Raw genomic sequence first — 21679 nt, 5'->3', positions numbered from 1 at the left:
CCTTAGGGAGCCCTCAAGAAATAAGAAAAGCAAAAGTTTAAGAAAATAAGTAAAACATCAAGGAGACTAAAGACTTGAAGCACTAAAGACTTTTCTTTTCTTTTCTTTTTAGCCTAGGTTTTTATTTTATTTTATTCAATTAATTTTGGGGTTTGTAATAAGGCACTTTATTTCTATTTGCTTCAGCCCTCCGTTGAGGGTCATACTCTCTTATTTATTTAATTAATTAATTTTTATTTCTCAAGGCAATTAAGATAACTTAGTTATTTGGAGAATACAAAGTATTTTTTCCGTTCTCTGAGGTCGACTTAGACTTCACCACTAGTGTGAGCCAGTTTTTATTATTTGATGCACGGTTTGTACAAATGTTTTTATCGAAAATATATTTTTAAAATACTTTATTGAAAAAGTTGCATCAAATTTTTTACACCATTGCCGGGGAACAACGATTAAAATGCGAGTATTCAATTTAATTATTGCCATTGTGTGTTCTCGTTTACTTAGGTTGCTAGTTTTCTTTCTATTCTTTAATTAGGATTACTAGTTTATTTCAATACTTAGGATCTAGAACCACGTGTTTGAAAACCCTAGATACCAGCTTACCTTTCTTGCACGACCCACATATTAGGCTTCCCTTAGGAGGTGACTACGCACGATTAGTATCATGCTCATAGCTTGCTTTTCGCAAAGTATCCACTGGGTGCAAGTGTGTGGCGTTCATTTATTTTCTGCTTTCTAGTTTTATTTTTCTCTTTATCTGCTTTGTGGTTTGTTGTGATTTGGCCGCACTGCACGTTAGGTAGGTAGAAAGCCTTTTACTTAGGATGGTTGTTGCACTAGTCTACCCTCAGGTGGATGCAAGGGCGACGCTCGCTTGACCCCGAACTTGCTGAGGTAGTTGAGGACCTTGAGTTTCTTATTAGGAGAGCCCATCGATCCGGCCCCATGGCTCAGGATCAACAGTTGACTCATCCTTTAAGGGAGTATTTCATTCTTAATGAATATACTCTTGCCTCCTGCATCGCTAGACCTGTTGTAGGAGCAAACCAATTCGAAATAAAGGCCAACATTATACAAATGCTATCATCTTTCTATGGCCTGAGCAATGAAGACCTCTACTATCATCTCGATGAGTTCCTCGAGATCTGCTCTATGGTGCGGATCAATATTTTTGGAGATGACGCGTTGAGGTTAGCGTTGTTCCTTTTCTCCCTCAAGGATAAAGCCAAACACTGGCTGAAGGCTCTAGATATTGTGCAGATTATCACGTGAAAATGCATGCAATGTGTGTTTCTCAAGAAATATTTATTAATTGGTAAGACTAATCAGTATCGAAAGGCTATCACCAGTTTCTCTCAGATTGAGGGAGAACAGTTTCATGAGACTTGAGAGAGGATGAAAGATCTTTTCTGGAAGTGCCCCTACCACCAGTTGCCCTGTTGGCAACTAGTGCAGTACTTTTATGATGACATGACCGAGAAGGACAGACAAATGGTTGATTCTTCGTGTGGGGGTACGTTCATGCTCAAGAGCGAGGATGAGACATGGGCCCTATTCAAAACATTGAGTGAAAATGCCATGCATCATGCCCTGTCCTCGCAACTTGATAGGGCCACACCTATTCCTAGTGGTCCTAAAAAGGTAGGAATTTTCAAAGTTGGGTCCGGACATGAGTTATAAATCAAAGTGGACTAGTTGACCAAGAAAGTTGATCAATTACTGGCTAACCTAGTTTCGCTAAATCCAGTAGAAAAAGTGTGCGAGCTATGTGCTAGCTCTGCACACTTGGTTTTTTAGTGTCTGGCAGCACTACTCTATTTTAAATTCGTTCAGAAGCAAGTGAACGTTGTCCAAGGTTTCGCCAGACCGGTACACAATCCTTATGCACCCACCTATAACCCGGGATGGCGAAAACATCCCAACTTTGCATGGAGAAATCTACAAGAGCTACCCCATTTTCCTTCCTAGACACAACACAGATAGGGTAATCTCCCAAAAGGTTACCCGCGACCCACAAGGTTACCCGCGACCCACATTACCTCAGGCCCCTCTCCACCTTAGCTTGCCTTCTCCTCTAGAGCCCATATCAAACCCATCTTTTCAGGAGAAGCTGCTTGAGACCTTTTTTGACATTATGGCCAACCTCAGTTCTCACACACAGTTGATAGCAAAGCTAGAGACCTAGATGGGACAATTGGTTGAGGCCTTGAGCAGACAAAGCGAGAAAAGCGTCCTTAGTCAGTCTGTTGTCAACCCGAGGGGTAAAGAACCCATGCATCATGACTTACACCTCACAAAGTCTCACCAAGAGCAGGTCAACTCTGTTATGACCCTTCGGAGTGGGAAGGCATTCCACCCTACTCAGAAGTTGACTGACGAGCCCACTGCCACACCTTTTGACCAGTTGATCTCCTCCACCAAGCCTAAGGAGAACAAGCAGGGCCCACGACCTGTGCTTTCTTCATATATCTCCAAAGCTCCTTTTCCTCAAGCCTTCGCCAAACCGCACAATTTTGGCAAGTAGGGGGCATGCATGCATGAGATGCTTGACATATTTAATCATGTTCACATAAGCATCCCCCTTCTTGACGCCATCTAGCAAGTGCTTGTGTATGCAAAGTTTCTCAAAGAACTTTGCACGCAGAAGAAAAAATTGAGGTCATTTCCCAAGACAATCTTCTTGACTGAGCAAGTGAGCATCGTGTTTCGACACCAAGCCCTACCCAAGCTCAAGGATCTTGGGGCACCGATCATTTCGCGTGTTATAGGGAATATGGCTATCGAGCATGCATTGCTCGATCTTGGGGCAAGCATGAACATATTGTCGGGTTCTCTTTATGACATCTTTGGGATTGGAGATTTAAAATCCATGACTATTGTCTTGCAGTTGACTGACAAGTCTACCAAGCATTCACAAAAAATCTTGGAAGACATGTTAGTCAAGGTTGAGGACTTCTATTTCCCTATTGATTTTCTTGTTCTGGACATGAAGGGCACTGATGTCGCTCGCCAGACTCTCATCATTCTGGGCAGACCATTCTTGGCCACTGCTCATGCTCGTATCGATTGTCATATTGGAGAGATGGATGTTTCTTTTGGCAACAAGCAGTTGCGCTTACATATCTTTGATCCTGCCAACAGAGCAATAAGACATTACGACTGCTTCCAGGTGATAGACGTCACATAAAAGCATTCTGATTCACAGTTGGATGCATATAGATGCTCAGTTTATGGCTCTCCATCCTTTGAGAATAGCCTCCACGTGGATACTAATCTCGTTCTTCCTGCTAGTTTAGAGAGTTATCTTAGGGTACATAGGGTAGAGTTGAAGGTAACATAATGGACAGAGTTATAGATGAAATTATTTTCCTCAGACCTCCCAATTGAGCATGACTTCACGTTCATTGATCTTATGAATAATAAAGGGTCACCAGAGATTCGTCTGGCTAAGGACATAAAACTTAGTGCTTTATGGAAGACAACATATATTTATGATGTATTATTAGTAGTCTTAATAGTTTTTCTGTTTTTAGGAAGTTTTCTTCTTTCATGAGTTAGATGCCAAATTATGTATGCATTGTATTTTTTATATATCTTTATGAGTTGCATAACAGGTAGACAGGTGGAACCTAAGCAGAGCCATTCACATACCATATCAGGTAAGGTTCCACATTGTAGATCAGATGACTTCTACTACTTCTCTCCTATTTATTTTTTTTCATGTGCATTCATATAATTTCATGCAAGCATGGGGGAGGGTGTAGTTTGCACACCCAATATTTTTTTGTCTTTGTACTTGCACATTGATGAAAACTCATAAAAATTGGGCTTTTAAGGAATGAGTTTGACCTTATATGAATGCTTTACATAATCTAATATTTTTAGAGAATTTTTAAGTACTATTTTTTTTAACACTGATCTAGAAAAATATGGTTATTTATGTGAATTTCAAAGAAATGATGATAGATGCATGTTAGAGTTTATTTTGAATCACAAGTATGAATACGCACAGTTTTATTTTTGAAAACTAAGCAAATGAATAAAATTGAAAAGAAGAGCTCAAAGGTGAAAAAGAACATACGTTTAGTTGTTTAATGTCTTCATATTCTCTAATAGCTGGACTCAGACACAAGTTGAAGTGTTTGATTTCTATATAAAAAAGAATAACGAAGAAAGTCACTTCTTTGTATAAGTTAATATCTGTGGCCCATTTTGTTTGTGCAAGTAGAGTCTGAGGGGTGTTTACACTTGGTGCCCTAAAGCCATCTGGTTTGGGAGCCATCGACCTGAAAGTCCATTATATGGTCAAAAAATTGCCAATTTTTAAGCTTGCTTTGCATTTTTCAGTGTTTTATTTAATTTAGGAGTTTTTAATTTGTAGTTTAATTAGATTAAGAGAGTAGTTACTAATTTTAATTAGTTTAGAAAAAACCTCTTTTAAAAAACACATTTTCTAGAGGAGACCTCTTTTGAAATTTCCAAAAATTATTCAAACTTTCATAGAAATCATGTAAACCTAATATTTTAGTATAAATAATATTTTTCTAGCACACCACCACGTTTTTCCCTTTTGAGAAAATGCGGGTCGCTTCTCCCTATTCTCTTCCTCCTCCTCTTCGTTTCCAATCGGTTCTCTCCTGATCTCTTCCTTTCTCCCTTTGATTCATCTTGCTTCTAACATTTTTCTATCGCCGGTTCTTCTTATCTTGGTCGATGAAGATACATGCAACTCAGAGAGATTAAAACCACTTCTTCTTCTCAACCCTTCCATCGGAGTTAAATCACATAGTTTGCTTCTTCTCTCCTGTTTCACTGTAGTTTTAGTTTTTGCATATCATGAATCATAACATTGCATGTAGTTTAGTTTGATTATTGTATATTCATTATATTTAGATTAAATTAGTTTAGATTCAACATCTGAAATATAAAAAGAAAAAATATATATAGCTTAATCTAGTTTAGTCATTTTTCTTGGTTTGCGCATAGAATAATATTATTTTATTCAAATCGGTAGATCTAACATAGAGTAGTTTTATTTTTTTTATAAGTTTTACTTCAATTTAGGTTCAGATTTAGGGTAGATTTAATTTAGATCATGTTTTTTTTTATTTTTGGTGTTTATTAGATTAAATTAATTTGAATTTCTTAATTAATCGATTTAGGTTTTTTTATAGTTTCTTTTTATTTCTTTTTAATTTTTGTCAATTAGATCTGAATAATTTCTGTTTATTTTTAGAATTAGATTATTTTAGTTAGTGTTTAGTCATGTTCTTTCTTTTTATTAATTTCTTAAATTAGTTTTTGTTTAATCATTAGTTTAAATTAGATAAATTGGTAGATAAATAGATTAGTTATTTTAATTTTTATTATTCAAGTTGAATAGATAGTTTATTTACTATTTTTATTGGTTAGTTAAATAATTATTTACTTCCAAAAATTAATGTGTAATAGGTTAAATTAGGAAATCGTGTTTGTGTTCAAATAGCATTTTTCGTTAAATAGATTAAGTAGCTGATTTAGGTAGATTTAAATTCTAACAAGTAGTTAATTTTACTTTCATGTTAAATCTGATTTTTTTACATCAATTAAATTTAATTAAGTTCAGTTTATGTTAGTAGATTAATTAGAAATTAATTAGTTAATTTAAATTATTTGAATTACATTAGCCGATTTTCATTATTGAATTAAATTATCGATTTTGGTTAATTAGTTAATTTGTCGATTGCTTGCTTAATTAGTTGATTAAATTCTTTTTTAGAATTCGGTTAGTATAGCATGTAAGTTAAATTAATTCAGTTTATTTTATAGTTCATGTTTTCTTTTAGTAGTTAATTAGTTTAGTTTATTTCTTGTTATTTGCATTAGTTAATTCCATAAACTGTTTCTTGTTTCTTGTTAGTTAGTTAATTAGTTATGCTAATTTGTCTTTTAGTTAGTTGATTCATGTTACTTCTTAGTTAGTTATAGAATTAGTTATGTTATTTTGTCTTTTAGTATAGTATTATTTTATAGTTTATTTAGTATTTTTGTGATTTTTCATAAAACTAACCCTTAATGTTTTTTTAGTTTTTTGTCTCATCTTTGTGTTTCATTTGTTTATTTTTCCAAGAAAGCATTTAGATGTATGGTGAGCCCTCGAAAGTACTTCTGAAGAGCCCTCTGAGGTCCCCTCAAAAGGCCCTTCAGGCCCTCAAAGAGACCCTCAGGAAATAAGAAAAGCAAAAGTTTAAGAAAACAAGTAAAACATCAAGGGGACTAAAGACTCGAAGCACTGAAGACTTTTCTTTTCTTTTCTTTTCTTTTCCTTGTAGCTTAGGTTTTTATTTTATTTTATTCAATTAATTTTGGGGTTTGTAATAAGGCACTTTATTTCTATTTGTTTCAATACTCCGCAGAGGGATGCACTCTCTTATTTATTTATTTAAGTTTTATTTGTCAAGACAATAAAGAATAGCTTAGTTACTTGTGGAATACAAAGTATTTTTCCAGTTCCCTGAGTTTGACCCGGACTTCACCACTAGTGTGAGCCGGTTTTTATTATTTGATGCACGATTTGCATAAATGTTTTTATCAAAAATATATTTTTAAAATGCTTTATTAAAAAGTTGCATCATCCTTCAATCCAAAGGATCCAATCTAAATCCAAATTGGACCAAACGAATATCTAACCTCAAGATAAACTGATAACTCATCAAAATAACACACCAATCTTAATAAAAAAGCTCATATTTATTAAATAATAGTTGTAATAAAAGGTTCGAAAATCTGGGGCGTTGCACCAGCAAAGCAAACAAAATTTAAATAGAAAAAAACATATTCTAAAGCTCTTCTATTCAACTTTCCTCAAACCATGAATGCTCCAAAATCAAAAGCATGGAAATATCTTGAAGAAAGAATTTGAACAAACTTCAGTAGCTTTAGAGAGAGTTTAATACACTATCAATAAAAGACAATGAATCTATAAGATATTTTTTTCTAAAGTTGTTGGAATTTAATTTGTCGAAGTTATTAACCACATCAGTAGCCATAGAGACAAAATTAAAGATTAAAAAATGTTGAGAAAATTTTATGGTCATTGCCATTAAAGTATAATTACGTTGTTATAGCCATTAAAAAATCAAAAGATCTAGCAATGCTATCACCACATGAATTGTTGGGTTCTTTGAAAGCACATGCATATTTCTAGCCTTTTTCTAAAAAAATGTGCATATTTCTATATTTGATTATCAAAATCTAGAGCATGCATTTAGTCCTTATAATGAATTCTTCTTATTAAATCAGATGTTGGTTCAGATAAAAGATATATTTGATCAGTCTTCCACAAACCCTCTTGGAATATCTTCTATGGAAGAGAGAGGTTCCCAATAAATCAACAGGATGGTCTAGGGGCTAAAAGTGCTGGGTAATTATCTTGTTTGTCATCCATGAAGCATTAACTCATTGATTTTCTTTGAGAAAATGTTGAGTAGCTCAAGTTGATTAGTTGGTGTTTATCAAAGAGGAATGGAGTCCTTGCATGACACCTTAGCAATACTTATTTCAAAAAATGACCATACGATACGCCAAAAATGATGTGTTTTTTGAAATGCCTTACAATTTTTGAAATTCGCCTAATGTCTAAATTCGTAGCTATAAAAGGACCTTTTTATACCTCACACAAGTGAATTTCATCAATATATGCAAACTTCCTCTCACATATGTGAATTTTCTCCTAAATATGAAAATTTTCTATCAAATATAAGAATATATAAATTTTCTCTCAAATATGTGATTTTTTCCCTAAAGGCTTTTAGCATACTTTTGAAGTGTTACTAAAGGCTTTAGCAGCACTTTTGAAGAGATACTTTATGAGCATCACTAAAGGCTTTAGCGGTGCTTTACGAGCACTGCAAAAGGTTTTTGTTTTACCTTTGATGATACTTTTGCAAATACCAGGCAGGAGGCCCTTTGAATGACATGTGCAGACATTGACAAATATAGTACGGCATTCACAACTATGAGTTGCAAAGGTCCCCAAAATATTTGAACTTCATGGCAAGAGGACATTCACAAATGTGTGAGGTCATTCACATGTGAAGGTTAGGACATTCGCAAATGTTGAAGTATTTAATTAAAAAAGGTGCACACATTTTGGGGCCTTTGCAACTCATGGTTGTAAATGTCCCCAAAATGTTCGAGCCTCCTTTTAATAAAATCACGTAAGGGGCACAAGCAAGAGGACATTAAAAAATGTGAGAAAAATTGCATATTTAAGAAAAAAATTGCATATTTTGAGAGGAAATTCACATATTTGAATATTTGAGAGGAAGTTTGCATATATGGAGAAAATCCACTTTATGTGAAGGGTAAAAGGTCTTTCTACAACCAGGAATTTGTGAATTTGAACATTGGATGGATTTTGAAAAATTGCAGGATTTTTCAGAAATGCATTATTTTTGTCATAGAATAATGTCATTTTCCGTACTTATTTGATCACATAGAGAGAAATAAGGCAATAGTAGGCCCTGTTGTATTGCATGATCCAGTATTGCCACACATTAAGGGAACTCCATGAAAGGTTTGATTGGAGTTGACTTAGACAAGTAGTTGGCTTGGCAGCTCATAGACTTTACAGTGTGTGTTACGAGGTCCCCACTGAGTGTCACGCGGGGTCCCCACTGAGCTCCGTGTGGCGCTCAGTGGGGTGTAGGGGGAGCCCGTACATCAGCCTGCAAAATGTACGGCAGTGTACGGCTCCCCGTACACCCCACTGAGCGCCACACGGGGCTCAGTGGGGACCCATGCAAAAACATGCACTGTAGGGGGGAACATATAACCTGCCCGCCTTAACTAGCACTACCCATTTAATAAATAGGAGATTAGAGCTGACTTTTAGGGCCAGGATGTCATTGGACTGACAATAAATCACTGTTCTGGTAATAAAATGAGTCATGATTCAGACCACAACATACCAACATAGACAGGAAGTGCAACCTTGGCTCTCTTGAGTTTTGTCCAGCTTTTAGGGATGTAAAAGTTTCGGACTTAGGCCGGTATTTGACTGAATCTGAATATGTTTAGTCTGGTCCAGTATCCAAAGTCAGATCAGACCATAATGAGCTTTGGATTCATTATCAAGTTTGCATCGGAACCCAAAGAAAATCCGAATCTAAACATATAATTTGGATCTGGATTTGGTTTTAACAGGTTCTCATCCGATTATGCTAAATCCAACTAGATCGAACTTGGTATTGCCTAGATCTGACCCCGTCAGACCCATTTACAACAGCAACAGTTTTGCATGTTCAGCACAGGGGCCTACATAAGTAGTAGGACCATTGTTTGATGAGCTTGGTTCAGGTCACCTCCAACTCAGGTATGACTTAAAAACATTATACTATTGATTCAAGAAAACTGACTGTGACATACACGCAGAGAGAGAGAGAGAGAGAGAGAGACTCTGGCTGACCTGACCCTGCCAAAACCCTTCATTAAACGTTGAAACACCAAAGAACACTCATGTAGGGGACTCAATTCAGCCTCTCAGTATTTTCCTGCTACCTTCCTCCCCTTATGGCTCCACCTCATTAAACAATGGACTGCTCACCATTGACAATTAATTCCCGAGGACAGTTATAAATCATCCCTTACCTGCCCCTTCTCTTCCCACCAATCATTCCTGGAAATCAACTCAACCATGCCTGAACCAGCGCAACCAAATCTCAATGGAGCATATTATGGGAGACTCCAAACTGGCACCAATTCCGCTTCACGCCACCGACGCTCTTGTTGTGGTCTCTGCTGCATCTTCAAGGCCTTGCTCCAGCTCATCCTCATCCTTCTCTTCATCCTCGGCATCACCGCGCTCGTCGTCTGGCTCGTCCTTAGACCAACTGAGCTCCAGTTTTGCACAGAGAGCGCCTATCTAACAAGGTTCAATCTTACCAACACCAACGTTCTCAATTACAATCTTAAGTTGGATATGAGTGTGAGCAACCCCAACAAGAAAGTTGTTGTTTATTATGAGGATCTAAAAGCAACAGCCTTGTATGGTGGGGAAAGGTTTGGCACGATCGTTCTTCCAGATTTCTATCAGGGACATAAGAACACCACTTTGATCTATCCTGTTTTCAGCGGGCAGACTGCTGTGGTGCTTTGGAACTCCATTGCTAGTGACATCAAGAACGAGAGTGGTGAGGGATTTTTTCACATTGATGTGAAGCTATACACCAAGATGAGTTTTAAGGTTGGGGATCTCAACACGAACAAGTACTCTGCCAGGGTTGATTGTGGTGGTCTGCTGGTGCCCTTGGCTTCGAGTAATTCACCTGGTGGGGCTGGTTTTGCCAGGACCAAGTGTGGTCTTCACGTTTTGTAGCTGTCATCTTTTGCTATTTCTGTTTTTTTTTTTTTAACCTTGTTTATTTTGTTTTCTATCACGTTTTCTCTTGTTGATTCTCCCTGTGGGGTTCGAAGCCATGACATTCAACCATTATTGTTCTTCACATGGTTTTTTAAATTCCTTGCCTAATCTGATGTATACGAATTGATTTCTTGTTTTCCTTTGTACATTTGGTTGTCTTTCTAATGGAACTTCTTGGGTTGTTTTTTTGCAAATCTGACCTTGTAGATGTGTTAGATTTGGTAGAAAACAATACTTGGATCAGATTTGCTGGATAAAAAAAACATGATTTTTTAAGCATTGAATATTTATAAAAATTTTAGACCCATTGATTTTTAAAATTTATAAAAACCTATTTGTGTATCAGAATCGAACGATCCAAGAGTCAATTGTGATAATTAAAATCAAACATGTAATCTTATCTATACAGTCAGATTTAAGAAAAACATACGAAAAAACTCTTCAAAAGCTCACTAAACTAGCAGTAGATCAAAAGTGGTGGGCAACTACCACTTACTCATAAGAACATTTAAAAGCATTCATTTATTGGTTGTCCTTGCCTTTTTTGACAACAAACCCAGCCAAAGTGACCCTACTCTCAAAAGGTTAACATTTTACAAGTGGTTTATCTAATATTGAACGAGTTGTATTTAATATTAAATGCATTCAATTTATCAAAATAAATAAAAAATGCCTTTAAAAGTAATGGTATTTTTTAAAATACATGATTAGGGTATTATGAGTCTTTTGGACTTGAATAGAAATAAAATGTTAAACACTTTTAAAAAACAACAATAGAAAATGCACTCTACACGTTTAAATATGAAAATCTTACATTGCCGTTTTGATGCATGATAATAATGCCTTTCAACATATAATGCAGTGATCATGGAAATGTTCAAAGCAAAATGTGACAATGCCATGAAGTTGAGAGGGAAATAATCAATAATGGTAAAATATATAAGTTCCAAAGCAGGTTGGCTTCCAAAAGCTGCTATAATAGCAAAGAATTAGTCAAGACAGTGGTTTTAAATCTTGATAGAGTACGGAAAGGTAACACTTGAATGTCTTCCCAATCAAGGTTGTTAAATGCGATGAGGCGAAGCGAGGCGTTGAGCCTGCGCTTCGCCTCTGAGGCGTACGCCTCAGGTACTGAGGCGTACGCCTCTCACAACTGGAATGGAAGTGAAGCGGTGGGAGGGGAGGCAGTAAGAGAAGGAGCACCCGCTCAGCTGGTATGGAAGCGAGGGATATGCCGGTCATCTGGTGGTCGGAGAAGACTGAGCAGCAGCTGCAGCACAGCAACTCCGGTGGTCGGTGGTCACAACTGGTCGGAGGTTGATGAGGGGCGCATCACAGCAACGCCTCAGTACCTTGAGCGTGCGCCTCGCCTCTGAGGCGTACGCTTCAGGTACTGAGGCGTACGCCTCTCACAACACTGTTCCCAATACTAATACTTAAAACAACTTAAAACTTCTTTCCCTAAATCGGTAGGGGTTCCAATAGCCCTTTTTTTTCCTTAATAGGCAAGCTAGAAGCAATTCGAACCTATGTCACAAGGACACAGATATAAGGACACAAGACACATTATTTTTGTGCAATTTTCTATCCAAAAAAAGTATATAGAGGGACAGGACATGAGGGCAAGTTGAAGAATCCTTGTGACATAAATTTGAACGTGATATCCTCACTTACATTAGTGCAACCTAACCATTCAACTACCGCACCCGATAAAAGAGTAGAAAGGAGGGTGTCAATGGGCCTGATTTATCCGGACTCAACCCGAACCAAACCCTATAGGGTCTGGGTATGGTGATAAATAAGAAGATGAGACTAGGACTCGGGTTCGGACCTCAAGGTCTGATTAATACATGGACCCAGGTATAGTTTGTGAAATTTTATACCAGACCCGGACCCGAGCCGAGTTCCGATTAAGACCCACAAATTTTCAATGTACAAATATAAAAATGATAAAAAAATATGGTTTTACCAGGTATGGTCCGGGTTTGGTGCTATGTCACAAAGTAGGGGTGGGCAACGGGTTGGCTGGACCCAACCCCATTGGGAAAACTCCAGCCCACGACCGTCCCATTAAACCGGTGAGCTTAAAATAGGCTGGGCGGCTGGGTATATATATATATATATATATATATATATATATATATATATATATATATATATATATATATATATATATACTACTACATTTTTCGTTAGGTCACCATTAGGACACCCCACAAACCATACTTTTTGGTGTTGGTGCTTTAGTAATCCGCTTATTGTTTATTTAGAATTCAGAATATGTGGAACTCTCGCTGACAAATTGGGTATGGCTTTCGCTACTTGAATTCGGTCTCACACTTTATACTATATTTTTAGTTCATTTATAATTTGTTTTGACACCGTCCAAGATGAACTCAAATTTTTCTAAGAAAGCATGCCTTAAAAATTGTTTCTTTGTTAACAAAAAATTTGCATTAAAATTAAAGAAAATTTACTCACCTTGGTTTCACAAAACCCTTTTCAAATTCATTTAAAAGATGTAGGACACTCATTTCAAGCCTCAATTGTCACTCTTTACGAGAAGGTGAAGTACAAGTACGTTCAATATTCACATTTAAAAGTCCACTATCAAGAAAATTCGGATTCGAGATCTCAACTCTATGCAAAACGAAATATACAAATTAGATTAAGAAGACATATAAGTACTTACAAAACAAATAATAAAAGACAATGAATATATAAACTAAAATAAAAGAATAGGCAAACAAATTGATCTAAAAATCTCTTTTTTTTAGAATCTAAGTATGCTTTTCTTAGGCTCCAAATAATTGGCTTTTTTTGGTCAGGGCCCTTCTTTCGGCATGTATGGCGATTCAAGAATGACCTATTTTTGGTCCAACAACATCTCCACATGGGTATGATAGTTTAGGGATTAAGACGAGAGAGAGGCAAAGTGAGGGCAAGGTCGGGGTTTGTTCTCTCTAAGTTTCACACTAAGATAGGAGATTTACATATTATCAAACTCTACGAGTCAGCTTCTATTTATAAGAACTCAGGATGGGATACGAGTCAAGTGTTTTTAGAATTCAAATCCAACTTAAATGGATTTGTACTTATCTCAAAGAAAGGATAAAACTCATCCCATGAAGAGTTCTGCATGAAAAACACATAAGAAGAATTTGGGTAGGATTGAGACACACCTCTTAAGGCTTATCCCTATATTCAACAGGACAGACAACAAAGCAAATTGTTGTCTTGGGAATGGACGATAAAGTGTATTGCCATCCTAAGATGGGATAACAAAGTGTATTGTCATCCCAAAAATGAAACAAAGTGTTTTGTCAGCCCAAAGGCCCAACGACAAAGAGTATTGTTGTCCTAGAGACTAGATGGCAAACCATTTTGTCATCCCAAACACTGACGACAAAGTGTTTTGTCGTCCCGAAGACCAAACGACAAACTGCTTTGCCCTCCAAGAGAATGGATGGCAATGTGCTTTTTTGTCGCATAGACTCGACGAAAAAAGCCTTTTGTTGTACCAAAGAAAAGAGTTTTTTCTATGAAATTATGGTATTTCTTTTAGGATCTTCACCTTGGAAACTGAAAACATGTTTTCCAAAAGATGTTAGCAATTGGGCATAGTGAAAAATTAGGTGTCTAGACTCATAAATGCTCACAGGGGTTTAGATCATCTGATAAGGGTGACATGTGAACATTACCAAGTTGATAGGATGTCACGAGTTCAAAACCCAGAGGCAGCATCCTTTGCTGCAAGGTTGAAGCTGGGCATACTCCCTGGCAGGTAGGCATGAAGAGTTTTACAACCAGTGGCCTGCCAAGGTGGAGAAAGGCATTTTCCTTTGCCCTAGCCAAAATAAATAAATAGATAAACAATAAACTGTTTATAGATATTGATTATATATGTTTCGGTGATTCTTGACAGTGCACCCTTTCAAGTCCAGAGAGTTTTGATTGCAAAGGCAGGAAATAGAGGGTGTTTAGGTAACTGACCAGGAGGCAGGGAATGAAGGTTAGCTCTTATTGAACAGATGTGAAAACCTGAAATTAAAAAATTTGCAACATGCCACACATTCATTCTTCGTTCCATCCAATGAGGCACAAAACCAGACATGGTATTGCATGAGCCCACAATGTGTGATGCTCGATGCACTAAACATAAGCACATGCTGCAAGGAGATGTTTGTTTTAAACGGATGAGACCTGGTATATATACATATAAGATTAATATTTGGTGCTATTGATGGCACGTAACTATTAACTATTGAGATGAAAATCATAGGTTCAAGGGTTATTGACTTATCTAACCACATAGATATGCTCAATATAGCTTGTTTGCCAAGGATCAAATCTTGGATCATGTTATTTCGATTTAAAAATATGATTTTTTGAGTCATAAAATCTTAGTTAATTGTGATCAGTCAAATTTGAAGTCCTTAAAAAACATGCTTACAAGTCACAATCACGTTGTTCAAAACTCATTTCCCCTAAACATGCCTTGTAAATCACATCCGTAAGGTCCAATCTACAAAAAAAAATCTAAAAAATTACTCAATAGTTATGTGTCTTCAATAGCACCAAATAGTAAGCCCTATATATAAAGAGAAAGAGAGAGAGAGAGGACACCTTTTTATGTATTTTCATCTCGGTACTCGATAAATACATATCAAGCATAAGTAGACTTGGTTTTGGATATCATTCCTTTTCTTGTTTCTATTTTCTTTAAGTGTATCCTTTTGGACTAAACCAATGGTGGAGCCATGCTATGGCTAGTGGGCACGTGCCCACCCTAACTTGAAAAACTCCTCCAAGGAATATCAGGTCAAGGTAGGCAGTGCACACCCTAATTAACCTAGAGCACACATTAGAGGTGACCTAGGTCAGGGTGGGCACACACCCAGGCCCAACCAAAGGTTAGGGCATGATGTGTGCCCCACCCCCGGCCACACTTCTCTCTCTCTCTCTCTCAAAATGCCACTAAACCATAGGACGACTCTAGCCATTCGCCGTCCGGAGGCGCCATTGCACATGTCCTCTTTCTTTCTCTCTCTCTCTAAATTTGTACTCAGGCCGGAGTCAGGTGTACTGCCGGTGTGCGTGGTTGCATTCTGCTGTTTGCCATCCGACAGTCTTTCCAACACGGTGGACATCCAACCTTCTTCTTCTTGTGCCTTTTTTAGGGTTAGGGGTTTTGGTATTTTTTGGTCTTTTTCAATTAGCATATGAAATTAATAATGATGTTTGTTAGGACTTAGGATTTAGGTTTTCTATTTACTTTTTCTTAAATAGTTGCATATCAATAATTAAGTTTTAGGGCTTTTTGTGTGTTTTTTTCAATTAACATTTAGGCTTTTTAATAAGATAGATATTTATTAGTTATTTCTGCATTTTTTTTCAATCAACATTAGACATGATTGCACATGCTTGATTTTAGTTAGAATTTTAGAGATTTTGTTATTTTTTTGTTTCAATTAGCATGATATTTGTTAGGATTAAGGGTTTTTATTTATTTATTTTAATAGCATAACCATTTAATTAGGTTTTAGGTTTTTTTTAATTAGCATATACATGTGAATGGTGTTTGTTTAGAATTTAGGGTTTTTATTTAGTTTTTATTTTTTAAATAGCATGAACCATGAATATTTCATTAGGTTTTAAGGTTTTTGTGCTTTTTTTAATTAGCATTTATGTACCTCCCCCAAAAAATTAGCATTTAGGTATTTATGTGTTTTTTTCATTTCAATCAACATTAAACTTGATTTCACATGCTTGGTTTTAGTTATAAACTTAGAATTTTGGGGTTTTTTTTAAATTATTACATATATGAATGATGTTTGTTAGGATTTAGGAGTTATGGTTTAGGTTTTATATTTATTTTTTTAAAATTGCATGAATATTTAATTATTTTTTATGTTTTTTTCTGATTAGCATATAGGTGTTTGATTTTGGTTTTGATTTTTTAAATGAGATGAATATTTAATTAGGTATTTTTTTATTTTCATTTTTAATCAACATTAAGCATGATCCTACGTGTTAAATTTTAGTTAGAAACTTAGAATTTAGGGGGGGTGTTCAATTAACATATACATGTTAATGATGTTTGTTTAGGATTTAGGTTTTTGACTTTTTTTAAAATAGCATGAACCATGAATATTTCATTAGGTTTTAGGGTTTTTTTCGTTTTTTTTTTTAATTACCATTTAGGTACTTTGTTTTTTCTTTTCAATCAACATTAAACTTGAATCCACATGCTTGAGTCTAGTTACAAACTTAGAATTTTAAGAATTTTTAATTATTATATACATGAATGATATTTGTTAGGATTTAGGTTTTATATTTATTTTTTAAAATAGCATAAATATTTAATTAGATTTTAAGTATTTTGTGTATTTCTTTTTATTGTGCATTTGTGCCCACCCTAGTTTAGGTTCCTGGCTCCTGTCACTAGACTAAACCTTTGAAATTATCAAAGACTGAGCTTATGAGTTCTGTTCTATCTTTCTTTTGTTTCTGCAAAACATATTATTTGCATTTGCATGGGTGGCTTTGGCTCCAGTAAGTTCATGATGAACTACTTAAGTTAGGCTTGAGTTAGCATTGCACCAAACAAGAGAAGCTTGGATAAGGTAAATTGGACTCATTTACCATCCCAAACTCAAAATTTACAGGAAGACGGTTCATAACTATTGTTAAGACTACATGTGGAGAAAGATATATTTCCATTCCAATGGAGGTTGGGCTACAAAAGTATTTTATCCTCATGCTTATTTGTGTTAATCATGGGAAAAGTTATATCTTTTATCAAGGATAAGTTCCCTTTGTAAATAATATGCTACTTAATTAGTCAAGACAGGGAATTATTAATAACAAAAAGATTTGTGGAAGAGGACATACAACAGAAAGAATATATAATCTGCAAGTTTAGATTTTTTCTTTTTTAGATAATAAGGCTAGGAAAAATTTACAAGGTATAGTTACATGACTTAACGGCCAAAAAGGCCTCAATCCTAAATGCATAGGATAATAACTTACAGACCTGAGGGATAGACAACACATCCAAGTGATTCTTAAGATGAGTAAACTGCTCTGCAAGAGGCTTACGGTTTAAGCCAAGAAATCCACTGTCCATTATTGGATGAAATGGGAATGGATCTCTCCCCTGAATAAAATGACTCCAATAGATGCTCCAGAAAAGATGTCTCAGTGAAAAGAAAGTCTGACGCTGAGCATGAAAACCCTGTGTAGCAGCAACAAATTCACTAGAGCTTTTCCTGACAATCATGCTTGACTGCACCCCAACTGTGGCCAGGGCAATGTTGTCACAGTATCGGTACCGGTCCTGAATCGTTGGGCTGCCGATTCAGCTGTATATATAGGCCGAATACCGATACTCAGCTGAATCGTTCTGTATCGGCTAAAAACATAATAAAAAATTATTACGTGTCAATGACACATTTTTAAACTCTTAAAATCATTTAAAAATAATATCAAAAAAATATTTTTTGGTATTTTTTTTACATTTATTAAAAATTAGCTGAACCGGCCCTGAACCGTATCGAAATTCTGCCGGTATGGGCACCTATACGGATAACGTTCCAGGGATCTGGAATAATGTTGAACCGGCCCCCAACGCTAGCTGTTTATATATTTTACATTAAGTAATTACGGATCTTAATTAGGACTCAAATCAGAGCCGAATGTACTATGAAGCTTCGTAAACCATATCTGGCTTCGTGTAATGATTGGACCTTTAGGATCTGATCCAGATAATTAATTGGACCCCTCTTTTCATTACCAAACCCTGATCCACTGGATTCGGTACAGATCGTAACGGGTCATACCCGACCCGTTGACACCTCCCTCGTTAGTCGTTACAACCAAAGGACGAAGACAAGCTGAGAGAGAGAGAGAGAGAGAGATGGTGCGTAGCATGAGTGCCTTTCCGATCTTCCCTGGGGTTAATGCCATCTGAGCGATGGAGCCGCACCCTCGGCACTATGTATCGACGGACCATAATCCTCCGCACAGAAAATGCCGTACTCCATCCTTACGACATCCGCTACCATCCCTCCGACCCGGTGGCCACCCGATCTGGGGTGAGGAAGTCCTCATCCTACCACTCCCCAATCTCTGCAGACGACGACTTTCAACTCCCTTCGACAACGTACGGCCTCCTGGTAGAGGGCTGCACCAGCTCGACCACGTTGAGCGATGGCCGTCGCCACCACCTCCGCGCTATCCGAGCTGGCCTCGACGGCGATCTCTTCCTTGGCAACTCCCTCGTCAACATGTACGTTAACCTGGGCTGCATCCGCGACACCCGCCAAGTGTTCGACGAAATGCTTGAACGAAATACCGTCTCGTGGAGCTGCATTATCGCAGGCTATGTTCGTCTCGGCCGGCCGAACGAGGCCGTATCTCTCTTCTCCGAGATGAGGAGGGAAGGTTTCGAGCCCACCCACTTCGCTCTCAGCAGTGTTCTTCGCGCGTGCGTTGACTGCTGTGATCTGCGGTCGGGAAAAGCTGTCCATGGACTCGTTGTCAAGAACGGATACGCACTGCACATGATTGTTTGCAATGTGTTGATGGGGATGTATGGGAACTGTAGTTGTTTCAGTGATGCAAAGTGTTTGATGAAATGCCTGAGCGGAACGTAGTATCATAGAATGGTATCATATCGATATGCTCTCGATGCGAAGAAAATGAATCAATGCTTGAGCTGTTCTCACGAATGCGGCACTTGGGTATGTGCCCGGATGAATATACGCTGGGGAGCCTCGTAAGCAGTTGCCCGGAACATGTCGACGAAATTCTAGCCTATGTGGTGAAGTCTGGTCATTTGAGTAATGTATATGTTGGGAGTGCTGTGGTTAGCACCTACGCAAGATTCAGGCATCTGGGTGACGCACGAAAGATATTCGATGGCCTGGTGGAAAAGAATGTAGTTTCCATACATGGTCTGATGGTTGGATATGTGAAACAAGGTTGCTGGGAAGAAGCTCTAGAGCTCTTCTCTCGGATGAGAAATGCAGGCTTTGACATGAGTATCGATTCTGTTGTTACTCTTCTTAGTGCCTGTGCTTGTGGGGATGGACCAAGGTGGGGAAGAGAAGTTCATACTCATGTACTCAGAACCGGCATTGAACATGAGACAACCATTGGCAATGCACTGGTTAACATGTATGCCAAGTGTAGAACTGTTCGTGATGCAATGACTGTGTTTAGACTCATGCCTAGGAAGGATTCAGTCTCATGGAATGCAATGATCTCAGGATTTGATCAGAATGGGTGTTATCAAGAAACATTTGAAACCTTCCTTATGATGATAAGGGAAAGATTGAAGCCTGAAAATTTAACATTCGTAAGCACATTAAGCTCATGTGGGAACTTGGGCTCTGTTCAACATGGACAACAAATCCATTGTCATGTTATAAAATGGGGCCTCGGATCAGATGTTTCTGTTGCGAACTCTCTTGTCACTATGTATGCTTAGTCTGGGAGCATAAGTGATTCTTGTAAAGTTTTCAGCAGGATGGTGGAACGTGATCAAGTTTCATGGAATGCTATGATTGGAGCATTGGCCGACTCTGAGATGAACACTGAAGCATTGGAGTGTTTCCTTGCTATGATTCGTGAAGGATGGACTTTGAACAGGGTAACATTCTTGAATGTTCTTACAGCATTGCCGTTAACTTCAATTCTCGAGTTATGTAGGCAGGTTCATGCACTGATTATGAAATACGGGCTTGCTAAAGATAATGCAGTTGAGAATGCTCTTATTTCTTCTTATGCAAAGTGTGGAGAGATGAGCGATGCAGAACAGCTCTTCCGCCTCATGTCTATGAGGGATGTTGTGTCATGGAACTCCATGATTGCTGTCTACACCCATAATGCACTCATAACCAAAGCCATGGATATTGTGGGTTACATGTTGCTAATCGGACATCGGTTGGACTGCTTCACTTGTGCTACAGTGCTCAGTGCTTGTGCTGCTATTGCAGCATTGGAGCTGGGGATGCAGATCCATGCCTACAGCGTAAGGTCATCCTTGAGATCAGATGTTGTTGTTGAGAGCTCTCTTATTGATATGTATGCTAAGTGTGGAAGAATAGACTATGCATCGCGGCTGTTTGGCCGTATGGACTTTAGAAACAAATTCTCCTGGAACTCGATGATATCGGGCTATGCACGGCATGGTCATGGGAAAGAGGCACTTGAGCTGTTTAAAAAAATGCTTCAGGAGCCGGATAACAGACCAGACCACGTCACATTTGTTGGGGTGCTGTCTGCATGTAGCTATGTTGATTTGGTCGATGAAGGTCTTGAATATTTTGACTGCATGAACAAAATATATGGACTGTCTCCAAGAATGGAGCATTATTCATGTATGGTTGATCTTCTTGGTCGTGCCGGTAAAATCGATAAGGCAGGGGAGATTATTCAAAGCATGTGTATGCAGCCTAATAGTCTTGTTTGGCAGACTTTGCTAAGCGCATGTTGCAGAACACGTGGCAACACTGAACTAGGCATTCAAGCTGCTGAAAGGCTTTTGGAATTGGAACCACAAAACCCAGTGACTTATGTGCTCATGTTGAACATGTTGGCCTTAGGAGGAAAATGGGATGAGGTAACCAAAGTGAGAACCATGATGAGGGACATGAGAGTGAAGAAGGAGCCTGGGTGCAGTTGGGTCATGATGAAGGATGGTGTGCACATGTTTGTAGCTGGTGATTCATCTCACCCACATGCAGATGAGATTTATGCCAAATTGAGAGTCCTGAATCTGCGAATGAGGGATGCTGGCTATGTTCCTCAAACAGAGTTTGCATTGTATGATCTTGAAGCAGAACACAAGGAAGAGTTACTCAGCTATCACAGTGAGAAGCTTGCACTTGCATTTGTTCTAACAAGCACAACGGGAAATATTCCAATTCGTATCATGAAAAATCTGAGGATATGTGGTGACTGTCACGCTGCTTTCAAATTTGTATCCCAGATCGCAGGGAGGCAAATCATAGTGCGTGATTCAAATTGATTCCATCACTTTGTGTTGGGTTGGGTACTGGGTCCGCCCATGATGGGCGAGATCCGGACCCGGCCCACCATTTGAGGAGGGGACGGTTTTGGAAACCACCCACTCCCCATTTACTGTGGCTCTCTCATTTGGGCGTAAATAGAGAAGAAAGGCCAGAAAAAAAAAAAAAAGAACGCTGATATACACAGTGAGTTACAGTGCATTGTGTCTTTTTGAGAGAGAGAAATCTCAACAGAGAGATT

The 21679-nt window shown here is 37.8% G+C and overlaps 2 protein-coding genes and 2 pseudogenes across 2 annotated transcripts; all 4 read left to right on the top strand.

Moving 5' to 3' along the window:
* Positions 1-2773: 2773 nt before the first annotated feature.
* LOC149847179 (uncharacterized) lies at positions 2774-3187 on the top strand. The gene has a single exon (XM_089993456.1). It carries the CDS (start codon positions 2774-2776, stop codon positions 3185-3187), a length of 414 nt encoding a protein of 137 aa, XP_089849582.1.
* A 6489-nt stretch (positions 3188-9676) lies between these two features.
* Positions 9677-10357, top strand: LOC149847178 (NDR1/HIN1-like protein 10 pseudogene; annotated as a pseudogene).
* Positions 10358-19133: 8776 nt separating this feature from the next.
* LOC149847177 (putative pentatricopeptide repeat-containing protein At5g09950 pseudogene) lies at positions 19134-19895 on the top strand (annotated as a pseudogene).
* A 39-nt stretch (positions 19896-19934) lies between these two features.
* Positions 19935-21437, top strand: LOC149847176 (putative pentatricopeptide repeat-containing protein At5g09950). The gene has a single exon (XM_089993423.1). It carries the CDS (start codon positions 19935-19937, stop codon positions 21435-21437), a length of 1503 nt encoding a protein of 500 aa, XP_089849549.1.
* Positions 21438-21679: the final 242 nt, after the last annotated feature.

The sequence above is a fragment of the Nuphar pumila genome, chromosome 2 (genome assembly GCF_984573655.1).
Source record: "Nuphar pumila chromosome 2, dmNupPumi1.hap1.1, whole genome shotgun sequence".
NCBI classification, from domain to species: Eukaryota; Viridiplantae; Streptophyta; class Magnoliopsida; order Nymphaeales; family Nymphaeaceae; genus Nuphar; species Nuphar pumila.
This window is presented reverse-complemented; position numbering and strand designations above follow the sequence as displayed.

What these genes read in the sequence shown, in the direction of transcription:
- LOC149847179 (XM_089993456.1), top strand. Translation starts at nt 2,774, where the DNA reads ATGGCTATCGAGCATGCATTGCTCGATCTTGGGGCAAGCATGAACATA.
- LOC149847176 (XM_089993423.1), top strand. Translation starts at nt 19,935, where the DNA reads ATGGTGGAACGTGATCAAGTTTCATGGAATGCTATGATTGGAGCATTG.